The sequence below is a fragment of the Chrysemys picta genome, chromosome 4, assembly GCF_011386835.1.
Source record: "Chrysemys picta bellii isolate R12L10 chromosome 4, ASM1138683v2, whole genome shotgun sequence".
In the NCBI taxonomy this organism is placed as follows: Eukaryota; Metazoa; Chordata; order Testudines; family Emydidae; genus Chrysemys; species Chrysemys picta.
The window spans coordinates 148193313-148217729 of NC_088794.1; the positions used below are offsets into that span (position 1 = coordinate 148193313).

Consider the following 24417-nt stretch of genomic DNA (forward strand, 5'->3'; position numbering starts at 1 on the left):
TAGCTTGCAAGAAGACATGCAACAATATTTATTCACGATTAAAGAAAGGGAAGTGGCATGTCATTTTTATACCATGTTGAACCCGTCCAGTGGAGGGCTGTGGTTGCTATGGTAACAAATATCAGTGGAGTCACTGACTATATACGGATATTCATAGATTCTAGGACTGGAAGGGACCTCGAGTCCAGTCCCCTAAATTAATGGAGATATCCTATCTCCTAGAGCTGGAAGGGACCTTGAAAGGTCATCAAGTCCAGCCCCCTGCCTTCACTAGCAGGACCAAGTACTGATTTTACCCCAGATCCTTAAGTGGCCCCCTCAAGGATTAAACTCACAACCCTGGGTTTAGCAGGCCAATGCTCAAACCACTGAGCTATCCCTCCCTCTTATCTATTAAGAACATGAACCTGGCTCAGTGGAAGCTCTTGAGCAGTGAGGGGACGTTACCAAATGCTGAAGTTCAGATATTGGTATTTCACACTTTGGAATCAGCTACGTTTCCCTTTAACAAAACTGGAATGCTCCAAGACTCTGCTCCCAAAAGGTTCAGGTTTCTGGAGGCAACTTTCTGAGCCAACACAGAACACACAGTTTAAGCAGCAGAGATACATTACGCCTTTCAAAGCCTGCACATATTTGGGGGGACAAGACTCTTAATATATACCTGAGCTGAGCATGAAAAACATGCAGTTGCATGCATCAGAATGGTGCTTAAGCAGCACACACACAAAAATAAAATAAAATAAAATAAAATAAAAGGCCATAGGTGCATATTACCCTTTTGTGCAGGGAGCTGTTTATTTGGCATGCACCATGACGTGTCTGTGCCCACACATTCAATACAGGCACCCAGTTTGGAATGTTGGCCTTTAAAAACTGAATCTGTCCATGATCACAATTGTAATTGTTGTTTATGGTAGCATTCATCATGTGCTAGGGGCTTTCTGGACAAATCAGGAAGGGACAGCCCAATCCCGGAGGAGCTCACAGTTTAAGGACAGAACTTAGTAAATATTGGAGGGGTAAAGGCAGAATTGTGCCCACACTACAACTCAGATGGACAATATAGGGGCTCATTATTCCAGCGTAACAACGTATGGACCAGCACCAAAAGACCTATATGCAGCCGATGCAGAGGAATCCCTCCCCAAAGGGATCACTCTTCTGTCCATTGAAAAAGAGACTTGAAAGGATAACTTTGCTTTTTGTTTTGTTGCGTTTCTCTAAGCAAGTCTGGGTACACCACTGTGCCCAATTTCATGCATTAACAATGTTATCCAAAGAACAAAAGTGTCTGAAATATATTAAATGAGACGCTCAACTGCAGTCATCTTCAAACAGAACCAATTCATCATGAAAGAGCGTCTTCCTGTTTCCCAAAAGGCCATCTAATTAGGACTAGTTTAACGGAGTTTCCCAAACCTTCTAGTTTTCCCATTGTACAGTTCATGGTCACACCAGCAAAGTATCCATCACCGAATAAGAAAGCTAGGGAACTTTGTTAACACCACAGACTTGAAGACAGAAGGACTCGATGATCATAATGGTCTGCGCTCCTATAGAACACAGGCCCCAGATTTTATCCAGTGAGATTCCTGGATCTAACCTGACATCATTTAGAAAAACCATTCAGTCTAGATTTAAAGACTCAGTGATGGAGGATTTACCACACCCCTGGCTACTCCATTCCAGTGGTTAATTACCCTCATTGTTAAAAATAAAAATTTCCAGTGTGAACTTGCCTACTTCAACTTCCAGCCATTGGATCATGCCTTTTGTCTGCCAGATTAAAGAGCTCTCCAATATCAGATCTCTTCTCCCCGTGTAGGTAATTGTAGGCCATGATCAATTCGACTCAATGTTTTGTTCAATAAGCTAAATACACAGAGCTCTAGGACTTGAGGGACACTAGATCTCGAGTCTATAGCTTGTGTTTTATAGGAAGTCTGACTACATGGCTCCAGTAGTCTTATCTGGCCTTAAAATCTATGACTTGGAGTCTTAGCTGCAGAAGGCTCATCATGGAACCACAAAGAATATGCCAATTACCCAGTTGCCTTCAATCATGCTTTACCTTTATTCTGTCAATGTTGGCCTCCATTTTCAGCTGTTCCACCAGCTTCCTGGCTTGTGCTATGCTGGCGGTGTTGTTGCTGGCCATCTGAGTGCCGGTTGCGCTTTTCAGATATGCTGTGGAAACAAAGTGAAGTAAGGCAATACATCAGAGAACTAAAACTGGATTTGCTGCAAGTACCATGGAATCTAATAAAGGGCGTCTGTGATTAACAGAGATGTGGCTGTGTGTGTTAAGTTTAATGTGGTCCCAGTCCATTTTTATATAGGTAAACGGTCTCAAAAGATGTAAATCCTGGCTGTAGTGACATTGCTAGAACCATGACAATGTTCCTCCTCTTTGCAGTGTCTACAGTGGTGAGGAGTCAAAAATCATAAGGGTCCCAGAGCTAGAAGCGCTATTCCAGCATCGGGCACTGTTCCCTCATCACATCAGGTATCTAAAAGGGTGTCATAAGGAGGAGGGAGAAAACTTGTTCACCTTAGCCTCTAAGGATAGATCAAGAAGCAATGAGCTTAAACTGCAGCAAGGCAGGTTTAGGTTGGACATTAGGAAAAAAGTTCCTAACTGTCAGGGTGGTTAAACACTGGAATAAATTGCCTAGGGAGGCTGTGGAATCTCCATCTCTGGAGATATTTAAGAGTAGGTTAGATAAGTGTCTATCAGGGATGGTCTAGACAGTATTTGGTCCTGCCATGAGGGCAGGAGACTGGACTATGACCTCTCAAGGTCCCTTCCAGTCCCAGAATCTTGGAATCTATGAAAACCACTATGACACCAAATGAAGTTAAATCTGGATTTGCCAGTTGGCATTAAGTGAGAGAAGCAGGCCCACTGTTTATATCCTTACTTGGACAGTGACTGGAAAGGGAAGGAGATCTGGGGTTGGAGGCAGGCGGGAACATACTTTAGTTTTACAGCTCTGATGGGGCTGTCTCTTCAGTGCTGTAACCATCAATCACTTTGTTGTTTCCCAGGGTAGATTCTTAAACTGCACTGAGCAGTAAGTTGTGCTGTTAACCCTGCTCTTTTGGCTAGTGTTGTTGCTCTGATGCAGATCAGCTGTAAAGCCAATGGTGTTTTCACTGTTCGTGTATTGCAGCAAGCTTTCTAGAGAGCAGATCAGTAATTAGGATTTTCACTTCCAGGTGGATAGGAGAGAGAAGTATCATCACTAATGGAGAAACTTTTCCCCACTACCTTCCCAATCAAAACAACAACGCTATAATTATGTGCAGAATGCAAGCAAGCATTTCCTCCAGTCTTGGAACAAAATAGCACCTACTATAAAAGCCCCTCTCAGTTTCAACTTCACATGACAGCAAACGGATGTTTTCAACAAGTTCTCTAGTCGACAGCTTGAAGTGTCTTTCAAGTTGCCCGTAGCAGTAATATCAGTCATTATGCTTCATTATACTGTATTGAAATACCAAGCTTTACTATAAAATAATTAGGAAATATACATCCGTGCATTTAAGTAGCTGACTATAATATACTGATTTCTAGAGACCGACATGGTGCATTGGTCTAGCATTGCATTGTCCGCACAACAAGTGAGCATTTAGATGCAAAACAGGATATTGTCACTTCCTGTTTCTTTAGGGTTTCCTACAAAAGGATAACTGCAAGCGTTCATTATGTTGCCAAGTCTACACTGTCTCTATAAAGCATGCTTTTCTAAGTTGGCTCTGCTTACACTGAGCAGAAAAACAGTGTCTGCGTCTTTCCAGCAAGGGCCCCATTTAAGCATGATTAGTATTTTTCAAGCACAAACATGATCAATGTAAGAGATGGGATACAGTTGAAGTGCATTGGGCTATCCCAGGCGGTGCTAGGAGAATAAACTGACTTTTCAGATTTCTGGCAGTTCCGGAAAAAAAAAAAAAAAAAAAACTCCACACAATCAGTTTGTCTCCAACTGAAACTGAAATTTTTAGAGAATTGAAAGATTTCATTTCAGGTATTTTAATAAAATGAAGGGCTCAATTCACAAAAGCTGAGGGAGGAGGAGGAAGAGGTAACGCCACCCTTATAGCCTTTAGCCCAGTGGTGAGAGCACTCACCTGGGATGTGAGAAAGCCAAGTTCGAATCTCTGCTTCTGCCCCTTCTGAGGGGCGTGCCCAAACCACCAGGCTATTGGCTATTCGGGGCTGTCTCTCTCAATCTCGCAGGCTGAAGATGTTCCACTTGGTCTAAACAAACAGTCACTGGAGCAGGGATTGGAACCCAGATGTCCCCCAGCTAGAGACAGAGTGAGAATGCCTGACTTTCTCCCAGCCAATGACTATCCAGATATTTTATCCTCTCCATGGACACACTCACCAAGAGTCTAGGACAGCATTCTCTTTTATGAATTTCTGGGCTAGAAAGACCAACCTAGAGTCAGCTCTGTATTCTCTACGGGCCATATTTTTCTTCGGAGTGATAACGAGTAAGGGGGCAAAGAGGCATTTCTTCAAAACATCACCCCTCAAGGGGGTCTCCCGCTGGCTTTGAAAACTCTCGGCCGGTCTAGTTTTGGCCATTTAGCCTGAGCCAGCTTAAAGGGGAGGATCCAAGGGTGCTCACGCTACAGCGCTTGTGTTAAATCCTTCAACTCAGGAACTCATCTTCAGGCCTGCTCAGAGAAAACCAGAGCCTGACATGAAGCCATTGCAGTGCCGTTCCCGTTCAGGCCTGTCCGGCTAGGATATGCTGGGGGTAGCAACAAGGAGCAAGTAGCAAAGAAAGCTCATACTGGGTTTGGGAACCGGGCGGGCACAAGCTTGCCCACGGCTAAATGACCCTCCCGCAACTTATGGAGAGGATCCACCGAGTCCAGGACTTGGGCTGGTAGGTAGGAGGCATGTTTCAAGGAGACCTTGAACTGCGAGGAAGAGCTCTCGCCACAAACACACCTCATGATCCCCAGGCCTTCTCCACACCCAATCTACCCTTTTCACTTAGAATGAAGTAACAAAGCGTTTTACCAAAACGATCTTTTCCGGGAGTTGCTTCTCTAGTGGAAGGTCTGCCGATCTTCAATAGTCAATACCTTTAAGGGGGACAAAGAGAGAGAAACAATTGATTAGACTGACACTTTACATTCGATCCATGTTATGGACTGACTGTTATGGACGTTACTTGGAAACCAAGACGTGTCAAAATATCACTCAGAGGATCAGCAAGCTTGAAAACTCAGTTCAGAAAGGCAGAATGTACTGGGGGAGGGGGATGGGGGAGGTTATTCCAAGACGCTTGGCGAGATGACATTGATTTTTATCCTATTCACTTTTCCATACTGCAACAGGGGTGAGCCTAGGAGGGCAGAGTTTCAGGATTTCTGACAGAAATTCCTTCCACTTGTCTCATTCCTCACATAAATATGCCCGGTCTAGTCATAAGCATCAGAGGATGACTGATAGGTACACTGACCAATCAAATACAGATTCCAATTCACTAGACTAGGAAGAAAGTTACACTACATTTACCTTATTTACAAGACTTTTGAATTCACGTGGGTCAGGAACGGACTGAGAAACATTGCAAGAGGGGAAAAAATATTTTAAAATGAAGGAGATCTATTACACATACATTCAATTTCTATTACATTGAATACGTGAGGGTGGTCTGGTATAACCTGGTCAGTGGCCCTCAGTTGGCAAAGCCTGCATAGTTCAATTACGCAACCACTCCACACTCCTGCTATTAGAACTGTAAAATCATGCTCCGGCACCCCAGCATGTATTCTATTTTATCTATAGTGTGTGATGTGCACACAGATTATAGAGCCATACACACTCACACACACACAGAGCTGTATAAGGAAATTATAAGAAGACATTTTAAGACGCAAGCTAGCGTTCTGAGATTTATTAGAAGTTAAGCCCCTTTAGACAATACTTTATACAGAGCTACAACAGCAGTTGGACTCTTCCTCACTGAATTGCAGAGTGCATTCAATTCTATTAGATTTGTAGCTGAAGGATGGTTTGTTGGAGACCTGCTTGGAGAAGTGAGCCCTTTAAGGACCAGTGCACCCCCAGTTTCCCCATTTCACTGCGTCCTGCCACGCCCCAGAGCAAGCGCGGCTTACAGTTTACCTCCTCTGTTGATTTAGGAGCCTGGATGCTGGAAGGAGTTCGCTGGGTTACAGAGTCTGCCTTTCGTACAGGAGTCAGCGTTTACACTAGCTAATCTATGTGTAAACTGACAAACGTTGTTGCTTTGCGGTTAGCAGTGAACCGCTGTGACAGAGAAATACAGACAAGAGATGGGAGGAAACAAGATCGCTTTCCTGTGGAGCTCTTTGCTGTTCAGAGTACAGGGCAAGTTCATTTAAACTTTAGACTTGCTCCTCCTTACACACCTGGAGTTCTTTCAGAGAAGAAAAAGTTTGGCCAAGGTAGATAAATGGATGATAAAATGAACTCATTGGCTACCGATGCGTTCCTACGTGACATGCTATACAGTGCAATAGACTGCACAGTGCAGGCTTTTTTAAGCCAATGAACATTGGCTGGGATCTATTTTGGGTAAGTTTGCCCCGTTTCATTGTGAAAAGCTTGTCATCAGCGGCTAACATTTGAATGCCGTGTTCCCTAGCAGAACCTGCATTACCGTGGTGGGAGGAGCCATTCCTGTCTAGCCACAGGGAAGACCAAGTCATTTCTACTGCAGTTGCATCTAGAAGTCCCAACCAAGCTCAGGTTCACCTTGATCCTGATCTAGATCTAGATCCTGTCCAAACATGCAGCAGCAGCATGGCGGCTAAATTTCCAATGTCTGAAAACTAGACCTCCCACCCCACTTTGTCCCCAAGGCCCCACTCGCACCTCTCCCCATGAGCACCCCCAACTCCAGCGTGAGTAGCCCCAAGGGACGTGCGAACCCCAGCTCCAGCAGGCTGCCTGGGAGTAAAGGTCAGAAGAGCGCTGCAGCCACACAGGAGTAGCCCAGCAACCCCCTTCCCTGCCCCCCTCTGCGCTGTCTGCCCCAGAGCAGTCTGAGAGCACAACAGGAAAAAAGCACTGGGCGGGGCGGGGCAGGGCAGCTCACCTCCCTCCCTCCTGGGGAACGTTCCCAGCCCGCTGAGAGCTCCTTACCCCACTCGCCATGGGCCCCTGCACTCTGTCCTCCGCTGCAGTCCTGCAAACCGTGCTCCTCAAAGGGGCTGCCTGCGGCCCGAGCTGGTGCACGCATCCTGCCGTAGGAGCTGCCACTTCAGGACTGGGCAACAGACCGCCCCTATTCCCCCGCCCGCAGTAACCAGACTTAGTGTCCGGTCAATACAGCTGACCGGACACTGCTAGGTTCTCTTTTCAACCGGACTTTCTGGTCAAAAACCAGACACCAGGCAACTCTAAGCAGGAGGCACTTCCTAGCCCAGTGAATTTACTATCTGAAGACACAAGGGTAGGAGCAAAAAACCACCAGAGGCACAGAGAAAGTGACTTGCCCAAGGTCATACAGCAGGTCAGGGCAGAGTTTAAAGTCAGGTCTGACTCCCAGTCCCGTGATCTATCCACTACCTTCCAAGCACCCCGCATGCCTCAGATGAGGAGTGTTTCTGTATACAGATGCAAAACATTATTACAGCATTTCCTTCACAGCAAAACAGGCCCGAGAGTGTTGCAAAACAGTTTCAGTTACAACCCAGCTGGCTCATAGACTCATAGCTCTGCTAAGAATTCACCGGACAGGGTGATGTTCTCTACAGACTCTTGGTTTTTCTAAGAGAATCCCTTTGAGCAAAGTCCCTTTTCACCGTTTTTGAGTTGGGAATATGAAATATTTACTTCCCACACCATGAAAAACTAGACACCCCACCCCATTTAAAGAGGGGGGAAAGGAGATTTGGAACTTGGCATATAAATAGTCCTCAGACGTAAGCCCACGGGCAGAGGTCACATCAAGTGGGCCACAAAAGGAAGGCAGGTTTGTTAAATCAGGCAAATAAAACAAGCAGCAAAGTGCCCTTGCCTGTGTTGTCTACAGGCTAGGGACAGAACTAGAGGGAAAAATACCTATGTCTACACCATTCCCTAGGGAGACCTAGATAGTCTCCCCTACTCACAGGGTGATCACTCTGTGATGTCATCAATTCCCTCCCAAGCTGCAGCTTCCCCTCACTAGGGCAGCCTCCTCCCTTTATATCCAGGTCCCCTTTGATTATTTACTGCAGCTGGAGGACCCTCCATCCAGGGCTGATGCTTCTGGCAGGTGTTCCTGATTTAACTCCTTGTCTCCAGGCCAGATCATTAACCCTTTGCTGCCCTCACCCAAGGCAGAGCTTGTGCACCTCATCACAGTCCATAGCTAGGTCTGGGGTGGGGGAAGAAAGGAATGAACAGTTGCATGAACATTTGAAGACTGCAGAGCGTGCATAGACAGCAGAAAACATTAGCTTGCACTTTGAGTAGGGTGACCAGACAGCAAATGTTAAAAATCAGGACGGGGGTGGGGGGTAATAGGACCCTATATAAGAAAAAGATCCAAAAATCGGGACTGTCCCTATAAAATCGTGACATCTGGTCACCCTAACTTTGAGATACACACCCTGGAAAGTGCAAACTGCTGAGAATGTGCATTAGCTACTGACTGGTGCCGGCTTGCTCTATCTTTGAATGTCTTTTCTCATTATTTTTTTCCTTTCCACTTTGGGGGTTGCTCCTGGCAGTAGAGTCCAGGGGGTGCAGAAGTGCATGATAGCAAAGTTAAAGTACCTTTGTAAGTGTTTGCAAGATTGACTTTGCAACAGCAGCCCCCAAGCAGAAAAAAATTAAGGGACCGTGTTCGTTCAAATTTCCACAGCCGTGCTCATTTAGCTGTCCTGCATTTTCATTCTTCCCTCCCCCCTTCTGAAATATGTAGGTGAGCATGTTACTGTTTATGTTGGTAAAGTGAAGAGCCTGACTGTGCAATGCTCTGACTGGTTTCCCTAAGAAAACAGCAATGTTAGAGGGCCAAACCTTGCTGGCCCTACTCCCTGAATCGCCCCATTGGATTCAGAGCGGTTACACATGCGAAGGTGAGTAGGATCTGCTGTAGAAGAAGGTTTTTAGCTCTGTTATCTGAAGAAGCTCATAGCTCAGTGATCAAGGAGGCATCAGAAGTAAAAAAGAGTGACGGAAAATCAATGCCTTTTGTACACTATTCAAGAGCCGTTCACCATGCGTGAATGCCATTTCTCATTTGATGGCACATAAAAAGGCTTTGCCGTTGAGCTAAAGCTCTCACCTGCGCCTTCATCATCCCACCCTGATCCTTCCATTTAAAATGCAGGCGGACCCCAGCTGCAGGGAGAGGCTGCGAGGAATCCCAGGAGATGATGGCCAACCAGAGAGTGGGGGCTCATGGGGAGAATGGGGGTAGGAAATGTCCAGAGCTACAACCCGTATAAGGGACGGTGACATCTCAGGCGGAAACAGGGATTAACGTTGACTGGAAACTAAACAAGACAGTTCATGAGGAGGGAGGGATAGCTCAGTGGTTTGCGCATTGGCCTGCTGAACCTAGGGTTGTGAGTTCAATCCTTAAGGGGGCCATTTAGGGATTGGGGGCAAAAAAATCTGTCTGGGGATTAGCCCTGCTCTGAGCAGGGGGTTGGAGTAGATGATCTCCTGAGATCCCTGATGTTCTATGAATGTGACAATTTTGATTTTCCTGGCTGAAAATTCCAGACGTCAAGTTTTTCCCATAGAAAACTTTTATTTCAACGAAACCTCATTTCCCAGTGAGAAACTGTTTAGTTTGACATTTTTCTTCCAGCCCCAATTGTAAATTGCAGGATTGGGGCTTCAGATAGGACACTACCGTGAGCATTTTTTCTTTGAGACCATTACTGACATGCCTTTCAAAGTGTATGACTAGAGATGAAATTAAACATGTAGCAGTTGGTAGAAATGTACTTCTGCGCAGAGGCTATAAATCAGAGACTGGGGCGGAGAGGGAGAATTGCAAAGAAGTTATGTGAAAGAGCTCTTTGTAGCAGGGAGCAAAATTGTGATCTGAATTAAAAGCAAACAGAAAAACCCACTATCTACATTCCCGGGATCTCCCAAAGCTAGCAGTGACCCTATTCCTCAAGAAGGAAAACTTACACATTTTGCAGTGAGCGATGCTTTCATTCACTTTTTTCTTATCAAGTATGAGCGTGTGAAAGCAGGGTGTGCTATGCAATTCCCAGCTTTCGCTCTCATCAAAGCTTCCTTAATGCTTAGATAGAGATTTACAGTTTGAAACAACACCATCCGTGGTCATGGGGGGAGGGAGAGCTCAGTGGTTTGAGCATTAGCCTGCTAAATCCAGGGTTGTGAGTTCAATCCTTGAGGGGACCATTTAGGGAATCTAGGAGCAAAATCTGTCAGGGATGGTACTTGGTCCTGCTGTGAAGGCAGGGGGCTGGACTTGATGACCTTTCAAGGTCCCTTCCAGCTCTATGAGATAGGTATATCTCCATATACATGGAAGATTCTGAATGTAGCTGAAACGATGTTGCCCTGACCCTCAGGGAGGCACTCAGAAAGTCCACAGCCTTCATGTGCTATGTAGCAGGGGCTGCTCCTGCTGGGGAGGTGCTGCCCAAAGCATTCTCCAAGGCTTTGTGGTATGTGGACTGCAGGCTAAGTAAGGAAGAGGTGTAAACTATTTCCTTGCAATATTGTCATTTGGCCACTAGATGTCTCTGTATGCTGTGCCAGGGTGCAGTCCCTGGTAAACAGAGGAGACCGAACTAGAGCTCAACCTGTGTGGAAGCCCGTGTGTGTGTCTGTAGTTTGCAGTTGCTTTGCTCAATAAATGCATCATGTTGAAGATGGACTATGACTCTGTGTATCTTGCCCAGAAGAATTTGGGATGGTGTAGCAGCTAAGAAAGATACCTCAGCACCAATTACTTCCCTCTGTGAAACTCCATCAAACACAGCACATTGACTGAAGTTGGGCACTGGGTCTGGGATTTTGCCCTCAGAAATTCATCTTCACAGCAAATTTTTGACATTACAAGTTTTTAAGTGCTAATCATATACGGCCCAACATGTTTAAATACCCATCTTTTCAACCACCATTTGAAATGTACAGTTTTCATTGTATACTACTTGGATTTAAAGTGCTATTTTGACAACACCAACTGTACTTTTGCAAAGCTTTTAATTCTTATCAGTTCAGGTTCACTTGGGAGCTTTTCCGAATGTAAGTTTGTACATTATTTTCAAACCAACCAACCACACAACTATGCACGAGCATAGACCTCCAGGAAACCGTGGACACTCCTTAGTCAATAATAAGTTCAGATACAAGAGCGCTCAATGAAATTAAAAGGCAACAAAGTACAGCTGAAGAAAAGAAATACCTTTTTAAACAATGCATAATTACCCGGTGGAATTCATTATTGCTAGATACGGAGAGCAAGAACTTAGTTGATTAAAAAAGGATAGACATTTATACAGATAAGAGCCTGTACAGTCACATTAGACAAAGGAAAAGATGTAAGGGCTATAAACCCTCAGGTTCCAAAGAATTTCCAAACACTCATGAGTGGTTGGCATGAAACTTCTCCTATTATCAGGTTATTTCATAATTATCCACTTAAGATTTTTGGCATCTTCCTCTGAAACATCTGGTGCTGGCCACTTTCAGAGACAGGATGTAGAACTACCTGGACTATTGGTTCGATCCAAAGATGGTCCAAATACAGTGGTATGTCAGCTGCCATTGGGTGGATTTGCAAGTAGATTTGTGCAGAAACAACACCACAGAGATTATTACTGCAGAATGTGTGTGCATGCGTGTGTAGTCAGATATCCCATTTGTGTTACTGGGATTTGCCAATATCACTTCCCTGCTTGTTGTTAGACAATACACACAACCCATTATCTCTAATAAGATTCTCATAGCACAAATGGAGTAATTATGCAGGACAGCATTTTCCAGTGGTTAACTGGGACCAATTTAATCAGAGCCAAAGGGAAGACAAGAGAAAATCCAAGACCAATAGTCTACCTGAATCTTAAGAAAACATTTAAGAAGCAACTTAACTTTACAGCAGTTCCTGAATCCCAATGTGGAATGAACTTTGTTACATCTAATATAAATAATAAAACCACATTAGAATATAGTAATATCTATTATATAACAACGAAAGGAATTTTTCTTCTTTGCAGGGAAAAGAAACCTTTTAGTGAAATTCACAATGGAATACAGACAGCCTCTCATAGCTGCAGTTTAATGATGCACACACGTTTCGGATAATGGGGTTCTTGCCTTGGAGACCGCAGGCTAATGAGTGAGGATACTGTTTATTTCCATGATAATGATGTTTATAAAGTATAGTATATAGGTACTGTGTCCCTGTGGTATGACACTTTAATTACAGCTGTGTATTTCTCAGGATTGTTTTGTTCCTTTTTGTAATGGGCTGGATTCATCTGACAAGCAAAACACAAAAAACTCAGACACTTCTCCAGGCCCCAAAACTTTCCAGCTGGGTTAGTCTCCCCAGTGCCTCCGCTCAGAAGAGCTAACCGATTCATCGGAATTTTCCAGTTTTTAAAAAATGAATAAGAGAGCTTTGTATACTTGAGCAATCTTTTCCTCTTTGATGCTTTTTTGGCTCCAGAACTGCAGACTGGCCACTTGTGTTCAGAGGGAAAATACTTCCATTTGAACAGAAAAACTAAGACTTCCCCCCCCAAACTACAGTAGCTGGAGATCTTAGGCCAGGCTTTATTTATCTGAATCCCACGTTTCTGAATTTATTTCATGCCATACTTTAGAGTTCGAAAATACACGGTACTTAAAATGGAGCTGTCTACTCACACCTTTCACGTTGTTCATTATCCTCTGGGGAACACCCTTATTTGGCCATTTACATTTGTTGCCTTCAAATTTAAAAATTGCATTAACACTTTGTCATTGCCCTTTAAAGCCCCGATCCTGCAAATAAGCCATGCGGAGCCCTACAGGAGTCAGTGGGCCTTAGCCCAGGTGAAGGGGTCCACCCGCATGGATTCCATAGGCGCTGACTTCCTCTCTACCCGGGGGGGTGCTCAACCCCTCCCACCTTCGCCCCAGGCCCACCCCCACTTCACCCTTTCCTCCAAGTCCCACCCGCCTTGCCTCTTCCTGCCCTGCCCCAGACCCTGCCCCACCCCACCCTTTCCCCCTTAGGCCCCTCCCTTGTCCCACCTCTTCTGTCCCCACTCTGCCCTCTCCCTGCCTCTTCCCCTGAGCACACCCCATCCCTGTTCCAGTCCTCCCTCTCCCTCCCAGCAGGGCCAGCTTTAGCAGGTGCAGGGCCCCACACCAGGACGTGAATTGTCTCGCGCACTCCCCCACCCCGACTCCGCCCCAGCCCCGCCCCAACTCCGCCCCCTCACTGCCCCAATGAATCCCTCCCCAAATCCCCGCCCTGGCCCCGCGTCTTCCCCAAGCACGCCGCATTCCTCCTCCTTCCCCCTCCCTCCCAGGCTTGCGCTGATCAGCTGTATGGTGGCGCAAGCGCTGGAGGGAGGGGGGAGAAGCAAGATGCAGCTTTTTTTTTCCCCCTCTGCTGGCAGCCCCGGAGGTTGAGGGGCCCTCTTAGGCGCGGGGCCCCATTCCGGGGAATCGGCCGAATCGGCTTAAAGCCGGCCCTGCCTCCCAGCACCTCCTGCATGCCACAGAACAGCGGATCACAGTGGGTGGGAGGCGCTGGGAGGAAGGGAGAGAGAGGAGTTGACCAGCGGGGCGCCGGTGGGTGGGAGGCACTGGGAGGGAAGGGGAGGCGTTGACCAGCGGGGCGCCGGCTGGCAGGGAAGAGGGGAGCTTGCTGCTGGTGGGTGCTAAGCACCCACTAATTTTTTTCCATAGTCGGTGCCTATGATGGCTCCTATTTCAGGATCATGACCCAATGCTTCAATTCAGCAAGGCACTTAAGCCCATGATGTCATTGGCAATAGTCACATGTTTAGAGTTACGTACGTACTTAAACTTGGACTCTGATTCAGTAAGTTCTTAGAACTTGGATAGCATTTTACCTACGGGACATGATGATTAGGGCAACCCTCACAGTGAGCATTAAACACGGGGCCCGTCACTTACTCTATTCATCCATCTTTGCTATGTAACCGTTCAGCAGATCTGTTGTCCTTTTGGAAGTGCCTTGGCTTGATTCTCCCTTCCTCAGAAGATATTTGTACTCAGTCCATCATTTTAGGACTAACGCAGAAAACCTATTTCCCCCCACAATTATTGTGAATGGTTTGTTTCTGCCTTTGTTTCGTAGTGCACTGACGCCCCGTATCTTCACTCAGCTGAATGGTGGTTGTAGCCTAATGTGTCTTTTCTGAATGTTAATCAACGCTACATTCTGTCATGTACATGCGGCTTCTTTCCAGTCCTGCAGCAGTCATTTAACGTCTGCTAAATTTGGAAAATACCTTTTTCTAGAGTGGCCCACGATGGTACCAACTAATGGGAACATACTGCAGGCGCAGAACAGAAAGTCTAATTTCATTTTGATCCCAAACCACTGGAGACTTTTTTAAATCAATGGTAGATTAATTTACGAAGTTGCCTGCAACTCCCTATCCAATACAAGTCTGCAGAGTGTTAAGATTCACTGAGCTACTCTAGCTAATAAGAACCGTGCCTTTCCCTGTATCTTCCCCTCTAGAAGAACTCAGAGATGGCAAAGAGAAATATAAATGGGTCATGAAGTCAATGGTGCTATGCTCATTTACATCAGTTGAGGATCAGGCCCCTGTGAGTCCACTGAGTTTGTAATCCGGTTTCACCAACTCCCCCACCTCCAAGGGATGGTGCCAGAGATACTCCAGAGTGGGCAAGGCCACCACAGCCCACACTAGGCAGAGACTCAAGGGAATACATGCGGAAGGCAGTCCCACAAGTGCCAAGATGCCATCTGCTTCTGTGCACCCTCCAGTCCCCCTGTAGCAATAGGGCCATGGCTAACAGTGCCATTAACCTGCCTCCCGCTCAGCTCCCACCCATCACTCCTCTACAGGCTCAGAGTTGCAGCGAGGGGACTTCGTGGTGCATTTTACAGCGCAAAAATTTTGCCTGCTGTTCTGAGAGGTGAACGTGCTACGTAGACCAGCTATTCATTTGACTCCTGCCCTCTTCCCCGGCCCTGTAGAGCAGATGTGCCCCAAAGGAGGTGGGGGAGAGGCAGTTACCAGATGAAATGCTATCACACAGCTCCTTTTCCCTCTCCTAACCCTTCTCCTCACAGTCTGGGAGAGCAGGCTCCCTTCCGCACAGTGTGAATGGGTGGGACAACATGGATCACGTGACTTTAAAGTGTCTTGGAACTGGTGGGGTTCGGACCGCGCCATATCCTGGGTACAGCCCAGAAAGGACAGGTGGCTTGGTCTCTCCCACCAAGGGACAGTCACTCCAGATTGCCCTTCCTGCTCAGAACTTGGAGGGTGGTGAAACACTGGAATGCGTTACCTAGGGAGGTGGTGGAATCTCCTTCCTTGGAGGTTTTTAAGGCCCGGCTGGACAAAGCCCTGGCTGGGATGATTTAGTTGGGGATTGGTCCTGCTTTGAGCAGGGGGTTGGATTAGATGACCTCCTGAGGTCCCTTCCAACCCTCATATTCTATTATTCTATACTCCGGGAGGATCTGTAGCTTCCTTCCAGGCAAGGCCCAAGGCTGTTTCCTTTCTAGCTCATTGTTGGCCATGGGCTTAGTTTTGTGGCTGTGGATAGTTACAAAGAGTCTTATTCATTGTATGCAGGTCCTTGACAAGTTTTGGCTTTATGAGTCAGCCTTGCCACTCAGTTACCCTCTGGACTGACATCTGTATCTCCACTGCAACAAGTAGATACATGCCAGATTTACACCTACATAAATGAATTCAATACCTGGCCCATACTGTACAGAGAGTCCAATGGTAACTATGTGTGGAAGGTTTTCTCCCAGAATTCCAGGTTCCAGCCCCCATTGTCTAAGGACTGGCTCAGATTACCCAGAAACCACCTTACCCGTTGTGATCAGGTCTAGAGAGGAAGGAGAGCCCAATGGTTAGGGTGCCAGCGGCGTTCAATTTCCTACTCCTGTGTGATCCTGGCAAAGTTAATTAGGACCAGACTGATTTCAATGGCAGCAAGGAGCCTGGATGCTTTTAAAAATCTCACTAGGTCCCTGCCTGCAGCTTTCAGTGCCTAAATACCTTGGCAAACCTGGCCCTGAGAAGTTTCTGCACACGGACGTTTTCTATACACTAGTATACAGGTTTATAGCAGCGTAGTTTTATTCCTGCAAGGAGGGATCCACACTAAGGGTCGTACGGGGATAACGATTTCGGTAATGGGAAAAAAAAATCTCTCTCCTCACCGAAATAGTTACATGTGTATAACTGGGTATAGACCAGGCCCTGATCTCTCTGTGCCTCAGTTCCCCATCTGTAAAATGGGGATGATGCAATGTATTTAGCCTCCAGACAGCATTGACTGTGAGCTGCCTTAGCCACCTAGACAGCCATCCCACGACAGCCACATTCCGCAGAAATAATGGCACGGTTATCCTCAAGAGGGAGCTGTGTGAGAGAGAGAGAGAGCGCTTTCTCAGATACTGTCCCCACACCCCACGGGATCAGGTGTGACCATGAAACTCAGGAACCTCAGAGCAAAAAGCAAATCCCAGTTCCCAGTATGACTATTTTCAAGAAAGGGAAAAAAAGTGACCCGGGTAACTACAGGCCTGTCAGTTTAACATCTGTAGTGTGCAAGGTCCTGGAGAAAATTCTCAAGGAGAAAGTAGTTAAAGACCTTGAGGTCAATGGCAATTGCGACAAATTACAACATGGTTTTACCAAGGGCAGATCGTGCCAAACCAATCTGATCTCATTCTTTGAGAAAGTAACAGACTTATTAGATAAGGGAAATGCGGTGGACCTAATATACCTTGATTTCAGTAAAGCATTTGATAGTGTACTGCACGAGCAATTATTGGTTAAATTGGAAAAGATGGGGATCGATATGAAAATCCAGAGGTGGATTAGGAACTGGTTAATGGGGAGACTGCAGCGGGTCATACTGAAAGGTGAACTGTCAGGTTGGAGGGAGGTCACCAGTGGAGTTCCTCAGGGTTCGGTTTTGGGACCGATTTTATTTAATCTATTTATTACTGACCTCGGAACCAATTGTAGGAGTGGGCTGATAAAGTTCGCGGATGATACGAAGGTGGGAGGCGTTGCCAATTCGGAGGAGGATCGGGATATTCTGCAGGGAGACTTGAATGACCTTGTAAATTGGAGTAACAGAAATAGGATGAAATTTAATAGTGAAAAGTGTAAGGTGATGCACTTAGGGATGACTAACAACAATTTTAGTTACAAGCTGGGGACGCATCAGTTAGAAGTAACGGAGGAGGAGAAAGACCTTGGAGTCCTGGTAGACCGCAGGATGACTATGAGTCGACAATGTGACGTGGCGGTGAAAAAAGCCAATGCGGTCTTGGGATGCATTAGGCGAGGTATATCTAGTAGGGATAAGGAGGTGCTGCTTCCGCTGTACAAGGCACTGGTGCGACCTCATTTGGAGTACTGTGTGCAGTTCTGGTCTCCCATGTTTAAAAAAGATGTACTCAACCTGGAACGGGTACAGAGAAGGGCCACTAGGATGATCAGAGGAATGGAAAGCCTGTCGTATGAAAAGAGACTCGATGAGCTCGGGTTGTTTAGCCTAACCAAACGAAGGCTGAGGGGGGATATGATTGCTCTCTTTAAATATATCAGAGGAATAAATACCAGGGAGGGAGAGGAATTATTTCAGCTCAGTACTAATGTGGACACGAGAATGAATGGATATAAACTGGCCGTGGGGAAGTTTAGGCTTGAAATTAGACGAAGGTTTCTGACCGTCAGAGGGGTGAAATATTGGAACAGCCTTCCGAGGGAAACGGTGGGGGCGAAGGACCTGTCTGGTTTTAAGATTAAACTAGATAAGTTTATAGAGGGAATGGCTTAATGGGATAACATGATTTTGGTCAAATGAACAGTGTGCCAACGCTGGTAAATAGTATCAATGGCCAATGAGGGTCTGGCTGGAGAATCTTGCCTACATGCTCGGGGTTCTACTGATCGCCATATTTGGGGTCGGGAAGGAATTTTCCTCCAGGGTAGATTGGCAGAGGCCCTGGAAGTTTTTCGCCTTCCTCCGCAGCATGGGGCAGGGGACACTAGCTGGAGGATTCTCTGCTACTTGAAGTCTCTAAACCACAGGATTTGGGGACTTCAACAGCAGAGTCAAGGGAAAGGGTTGGGATGGCTTTGTGGCCTGCATCATGCAGGAGGTCAGACTAGATGATCATAATGGTCCCTTCTGACCTTAAAGTCTATGTGTCTATGACCACAACCACTGCCCAAAGTCCAGTTCCTGCAGACCGGAGATGCGACAGGTAAAGCTACCCAGAGTACCCAGCCTAATTTTACGGGGAGCTCGGAAACTGTGGTGATGAGTCTAGTGCAAGAACACAGACCGACAGATTTGATAGGGCAGCTATAAATAAGTAACTACTTTTTCCCCATCTACATAATTTCCCCCACTATTATCTCTCTCAGCCGTGGAAATCCCTCACGCTAAGCTGTGACAGCTGGTTGGGTTTTTTTTCAGTAAGATTGTTGCTTCTCAAAAGGTTTTCCTCTAAAATAAGCCGCTCGTAGTTTGAAAACAATTTTTATTAACCCCCCTCCCCCCCAAAAAACCTACATTGACCAAAAAAATAAAGGAAGGGGCCAAATCTCCAGCCGGAGTAATTCGATGCAGTTCTATTGACTTCAACACAGCTGACGCTCTGGCCCAAGGTATGAAAGAGATTTGATGATGTCCACGTTGCACACATTTCATTCTTTTCTGAACAACGGAAAATAAAATGAAACAAATTAAAATTGTGCCTAAGGGTTTCCTTAACCGGAACAAAGGTTTTGATTCATAAATCACGGTTAAGTGTTCCCACACTTCAGCCTGCTTTCTTTTTAATGCATACTGGATTTGTGTGTGATTTATGAAGCGGTCTTTCAATATTGAAAAGCCATTCACAAATTGGAGGGGAGCCAGCAGAAAGGAGTGGTCATGAGGGAGTTTCCATAGAAACGGGTTCATTAGCATGCTAGCATCAGATACCTTCCGAGAGCAGGAAAGCGGGGTCTGAGACACTGCAGTTCAGCTACTCCCAGGAAAAGTCAGCTTGTCAGCATATAGGTCTTATTTTTAAAGAATGTTGTTTTGTTGCTGAACCTCGTTCCTGGACAAGTCTCCCACTTGGGCTGGATTTTTGGGCATGGTGAGCCTGCAAACAATTGCTTAAAGCAGGCCCAAGGGCACCGGAGGGGACATTTTGGCCCCCTGCGACCACGGACAAGCCGGGATTTGTGACAGTGCGGTGAGCAGTCCCGGCCTCTCACTGAATGTCGCTGAAAAGGCAAACGCTCAAAGCGAGTCCAGGTGGATTGTTTTTAAAGGGCACCAAAGCATTTGGGGGTACACCCCATGGTAGGGTTAATAAAGAATACTGACTAAACCTTCGGCCTTTCACTTGGAAGTGTAGTTAGTACACAGTACAAAGAGAGATTTGCTTGTCCAGGTTGGGACTGGTATCATCCAAGTTAGAAAATGACGATTTACTGGTTTGGGAGAGACACAAACTCAGACAGCTGGGTTAACCTCAGCAATGGTGGTGCATCCGATGCAGCCCGTGGGACCCCAGGAGAAACGCATCCCTAAGGAAGGCAGATGGTGTTTCTGTCTCTGCTCTACTTCAGGGATGGGCTGTGGGACTGGGCAGGTGAAGCAGCTATTCCTTTACACTGCAGCCACCCGGGGGGGTCAGTGGCGGAGGAACTCTTTCACGGGGACAGCAACGGAAGTTTCTTCCACCCTGGCCATGCCCCTTTTTGCATCAGCAACCCCCACTGAGGTTGCTATCCATAAAGGGAGAGAGAGACACTTCCCCCGGATGCCCATGTCCTCAGATGACGTTCCTATTTGCAAGACCTCCATGGACACTGGGTACGGTAGCATAACTCCTTCCAGGGGCAGTGTTTGTCTACACACAAAGGTTGCACCACTTTGACTATTGCTAAAGCAGTACAATCCCCATAGCATAGACACAGTTATATTGGTATAAAGGGGCTCATTCCCATATGGGAAGGGGAATAAACTATGCCAGCATATGCCACTTTCATGCTGGTATAATTGCACCCCTACTAGGGAGTGTACGGGTAGAACTATTTTGGTAAAAAATAATCACACCCCTAATTGATAGTCATACTGGTACAGGCCATGGGGCGGTTAACAGATAGAAGCAGCAGGCAGAGTTCTCAAGGGGTATTACAGAAATGATGGGTGGCTGGGAGTGGAAATAACCAAGGACAGTTTGATACTTTGTTCCAGAGACTAGAGCTGGTGTTTTTAAGAGAGTCTAAAGGAGTTAAGCACCTAAATCCCATTGAAAGTCAATGGAAGTTGGGCACGAAGGGTATGTCTACACGGAGATAAAAGACCCATAGCATGGGCGTGGCTGATAGGTGCCAATTCCGTGGGGGCTCTGGGGCTGGAGCACCCATGGGCAAAAAATAGTGGGTGCTCCACACCCACCGGCAGCCCCACCAATCAGCTCCTCCCCCCCAGCACCTCCCAGCCACCAGTGATCAGCTGTTCAGTGGCGTGCAGGAGGTGCTGGCGGTCGAGGGAGGAGCAGGGGCGGGAAGAGGCGGCGGAGGGGGAGGGAAGAGGTGGAGTGGAGGAAGAGGAGGGGGCGGATTAGGGGTCGAGTAACCCCTGGGAACTCAGGAATTCAATGCCTCTGCTGGCTGGCCCGGGTCAGCTGACTCAGGGTTGCAGGTTTGGGCTACTGGTTTTAGTATCGCAATGCAGACATACCCTGCCCAAGCATTTATTTTTTCAATTTGATCAATTAAAATTTTCACAGTTGCATAAAATGATGGGTTTTAATTGTTTTTTTTACTGATTTTAATAGTTATGGGAAATTATGGGGGGGGAGGTGTCAGACAAATTATTTAATTACCACAGCTATTAAGATTCAAAAAGTGAAAGTGTTCTAACTGTTAACACATACAACTGTCGACATGGACAAAGTAAATATCATTAAATCAAGCTCTACGAAGTTCTCAAGCTGCATTTTTCTGATGTTGCTTATCATCTATGGAAATATTTTTTTGGTGGTTTGGGTGTGTGTAGGGTGAAACTGACGTTCACCAACATTTACTGATAAAAATCTAATCCTTCCAAGCCTAGTCATATGTAGGTAACCAGTGTTGGAACAAACTACCGATGAAACAGAGTTATTTTTATTTTAAGGAGTTCACATATTTTCCCTCAAGATCTGGCAAGCAGCGAAGATTTCAGCAAACACATCAGTAAAACATCCTTCCTGTTGCCACACGAGCAAAGGCATAGAAATGGCAATGGTATTAAAATAATGAAGGTAACAATGCATTTTTATTATTTATACTCAAGTAGCACCGACTGGCACCAATCAGGGCCCCACTTTGCAAGGTGTTAAATAAAAGACAGTCCCAGACCTGAATTATCAATGAGCAGCAATATACAAGTCTATAGAATACTCCTCTATCTTTCTACCTTTGAAAGTACCTTCACCAGCAGAAGAGATCTGATTTTAGGAGGTTCTTAACCTAGCAGGCAAAGGCAGGAAAAGGTCCAATGGTTAGAAGTTAAAGTTAGAATATTTCTAACGGGAAATAAAGATATACGTTTCAAATGATGAAGCAAAGTAAAAGGTGCATTTGGAGTCTTTAAATCCAGATGGGATGAATATGCTCCCAGCTCCAGCCATGCTCCAATGCAACCACAAGTTATTGGGCTTAATATTGTTCCTTTAGGTCATGGGGAAGAATAAATAATTCCTTCCCCTATAGCGATTGCTGGGTGAAATTCTGTAACCTGGGTTATTGCAGGAGGTCAGGCTAGATGATGAGCATTGTCCCTTCTGGCTGAAAATATCTATGAATCTATATGGCTCCAAGAGGCAGAGTGGAAAAATTCTGAGGAAATTAAGGAGTTCTGAGAGCTCTCTCGTATGGCAGAAAAGAATATATGGAACACGGCTCCAGGAGGAGACTCATGCCAGTATGAAATATATCAACAAATCAGGTCAGAGGAATCAACACTATAAAGACCTGAAAAAGAATGAAAGAAAACAAGGCCTACAGATAGAACAAAAACCCAACCATATTGTAGTTATATGGGGCCATAGGTGTGCATGGGACTTTGGAGAGGAAATAGAAAGACAAGGCCTCTGAGGTGGAGAGTTTACAAATCCATGGTGCAAATGTCACGATTTTATTTTCTTAAAGCCCCAGCTCCTGGAGTCAGAGGAATGTGAGAGAAAAAGCTTGTGTGACCTGAATCCTTCTGAAGGCAAAAAGAACCCACCATTTCTTTACTTTTTAAAATCCCACAATTTCTCAGCCAGTCTCATGATCCTGGGGAAGGCCTAACACATGATTTTTTAAACACTTAAGGTGGGCAACAGTCCAATCTCAAGTTAGACCAAAGACAGAAAACAAACTGATGACACACACAGGAAAGTAAAAACCTTAGAATCAGAGGACACAGTTAAGCCTTTGGAGACATACAGACCCACAGTGACGGAGACAGCGGATTACAGCTTGAATTTCAGTTATACTCAAACTGCCTTGGGCCTCAGATTAAATTATCAAAAATGCCTAAGTGATTTAGGATCCCATTTTCAAAACGGATTTAGGCCCCTACAAGTCTATATCACATTGACGATGAATGGGATTTATGCTCCTCCATGCCTTTGTCTGCACACCGAAGTTTCACCAGTTTAACTTAATTTGGTTAGTTTGCACATTCGTATTTCAGTTTAGCTTAAACTGGTTCCCAATTGCCATAAGCTAAATACATATAGATCAGGTTTATATCAATGTAAAGGTGTGTGTGCCTTTCGGCGGAGTGTTGAGTACATACCCATGTAGGGGTATAAATAACAGTAGAGAGGGCGAGGCGTGGTTTTACTCATCCAAGCCGTGCCGCCCCATCTACAGTGCTACAAGGAGCAGTTGTAGTGTCTCACTTCCTCTCGGCCTTTTCCCTCCTTGGGAAAACACTCCCCCAGTGAGGAAAGGCTCTGGCAGGAGGAGGCAGTTTTCCCCACTGCTTCCCCTGCCAGAGCCTTTCCCCGACACGTGTAGTTACACAACGCAGTTTGGATGCAGTGGGCTTTTCACAGCGGCGTGTAGCGACATGTACACCACTGGTGTGTAATGTGGACGTAAGCCAAGAGTGTCCACACTGCCTTTTGCACCAGTTTGACTAAATCGATTTTAACGCGCACCTTTAGTTAAACCAGTGCAACTTTACATCTAGACAAGTCGCTAGACTCGCACCTACCTGCTCAGCTCCTCCAGATTTGGTCCAGGGAACCCTGTGCAAATGGTCACAAGACGAGCGTAGCAGGAAAAGCCACGAATGAAATGGGAAAGTAAAAGGTAACAAAGCAGGGAGTGGAGAGAAAGAGTGGCTAATGGCACTAGCTTGGGACTTGGGAGATCAGAGTTCAATTCCCAGTCCCTCCCCAAACTCCGTGTGTGTCCTTGGGCAAGCCACTTAGTCTCTCTGTGCCTCAGTTCCCCATCTGTAGGTGTGCTACTTCCAGGGGCTTTTGAGAGTAGAAATACATTAAAAGACTGGAAGGTTACTATGGAAACAGGCCATATAAGTATGGTAGATAGACTTGGACTGGCTATCGAATAACTACATACACCACCACCATTAGGCTAATGGAAGTTTGGGTGGCTAAAAGAATTAACAGCACAGATGATACAATAATGTTCGTAGAATCTTTGTTTGCCTTCTCCAAACGCAAGGTTATAAAAATACAGACACGGACCCAGTGGAGCTGTCAACTGTGATTGCACTCAGATGGAGCGGGCCTGACACATCTGCCTGCAGTCTGACTCTCAACTACATCTGAACTCACAGATGAGAGGAGAGCTTTCAGAATAGGGCAGTGCAGTCACAATGCACAAACAGCACCTACGGGGGTTTGCTCCAAGTCTGAGGTCAGTAGAGACATCTTAATGGGCAGGCCACTGTCACCACCCTGACAACAAACCTTTCCAGCTGTTTAGGAGAGTTCTAGAAACCACTTTATTCTAATTTCTAAATGACCCCTTTACTAAATGTATGCTGAAAAGAAAACCACCCCACAGAGAGAAAATATATATAGTAAATAATACCATCCCTTCCCTTCCCAAATATCTCCCATGGGGAATAAACTGGGTTAGAAGATAACACATGCAGAATAGGTTGGGTGAAACTTTATTTGTTCTCAGCATTTTTAGGAATCT

At 45.9% G+C, this 24417-nt stretch overlaps 1 protein-coding gene across 6 annotated transcripts in view; it reads right to left on the reverse strand.

The window, feature by feature from the left end:
- Nucleotides 1-24417, reverse strand: part of GNG2 (G protein subunit gamma 2) — a 92827-nt gene that overhangs the window by 5884 nt on the left and 62526 nt on the right. For 3 of the 6 annotated variants that reach the window (XM_005290218.5, XM_005290219.5, XM_005290220.4), the window contains 2 exons: nucleotides 5045-5109; nucleotides 2075-2190 (listed from right to left, as the gene is read on the reverse strand). In XM_005290218.5, the coding sequence (XP_005290275.1) occupies nucleotides 2075-2161 (87 nt within the window). In that variant the 5' untranslated portion in view covers nucleotides 2162-2190; nucleotides 5045-5109. Of the gene's footprint in view, nucleotides 1-2074; nucleotides 2191-5044; nucleotides 5110-6157; nucleotides 6179-8130; nucleotides 8206-17194; nucleotides 17306-24417 lie in introns of those variants that run through there. The other 3 variants (XM_065593939.1, XM_065593938.1, XM_065593940.1) reach the window with 3 other exon arrangements.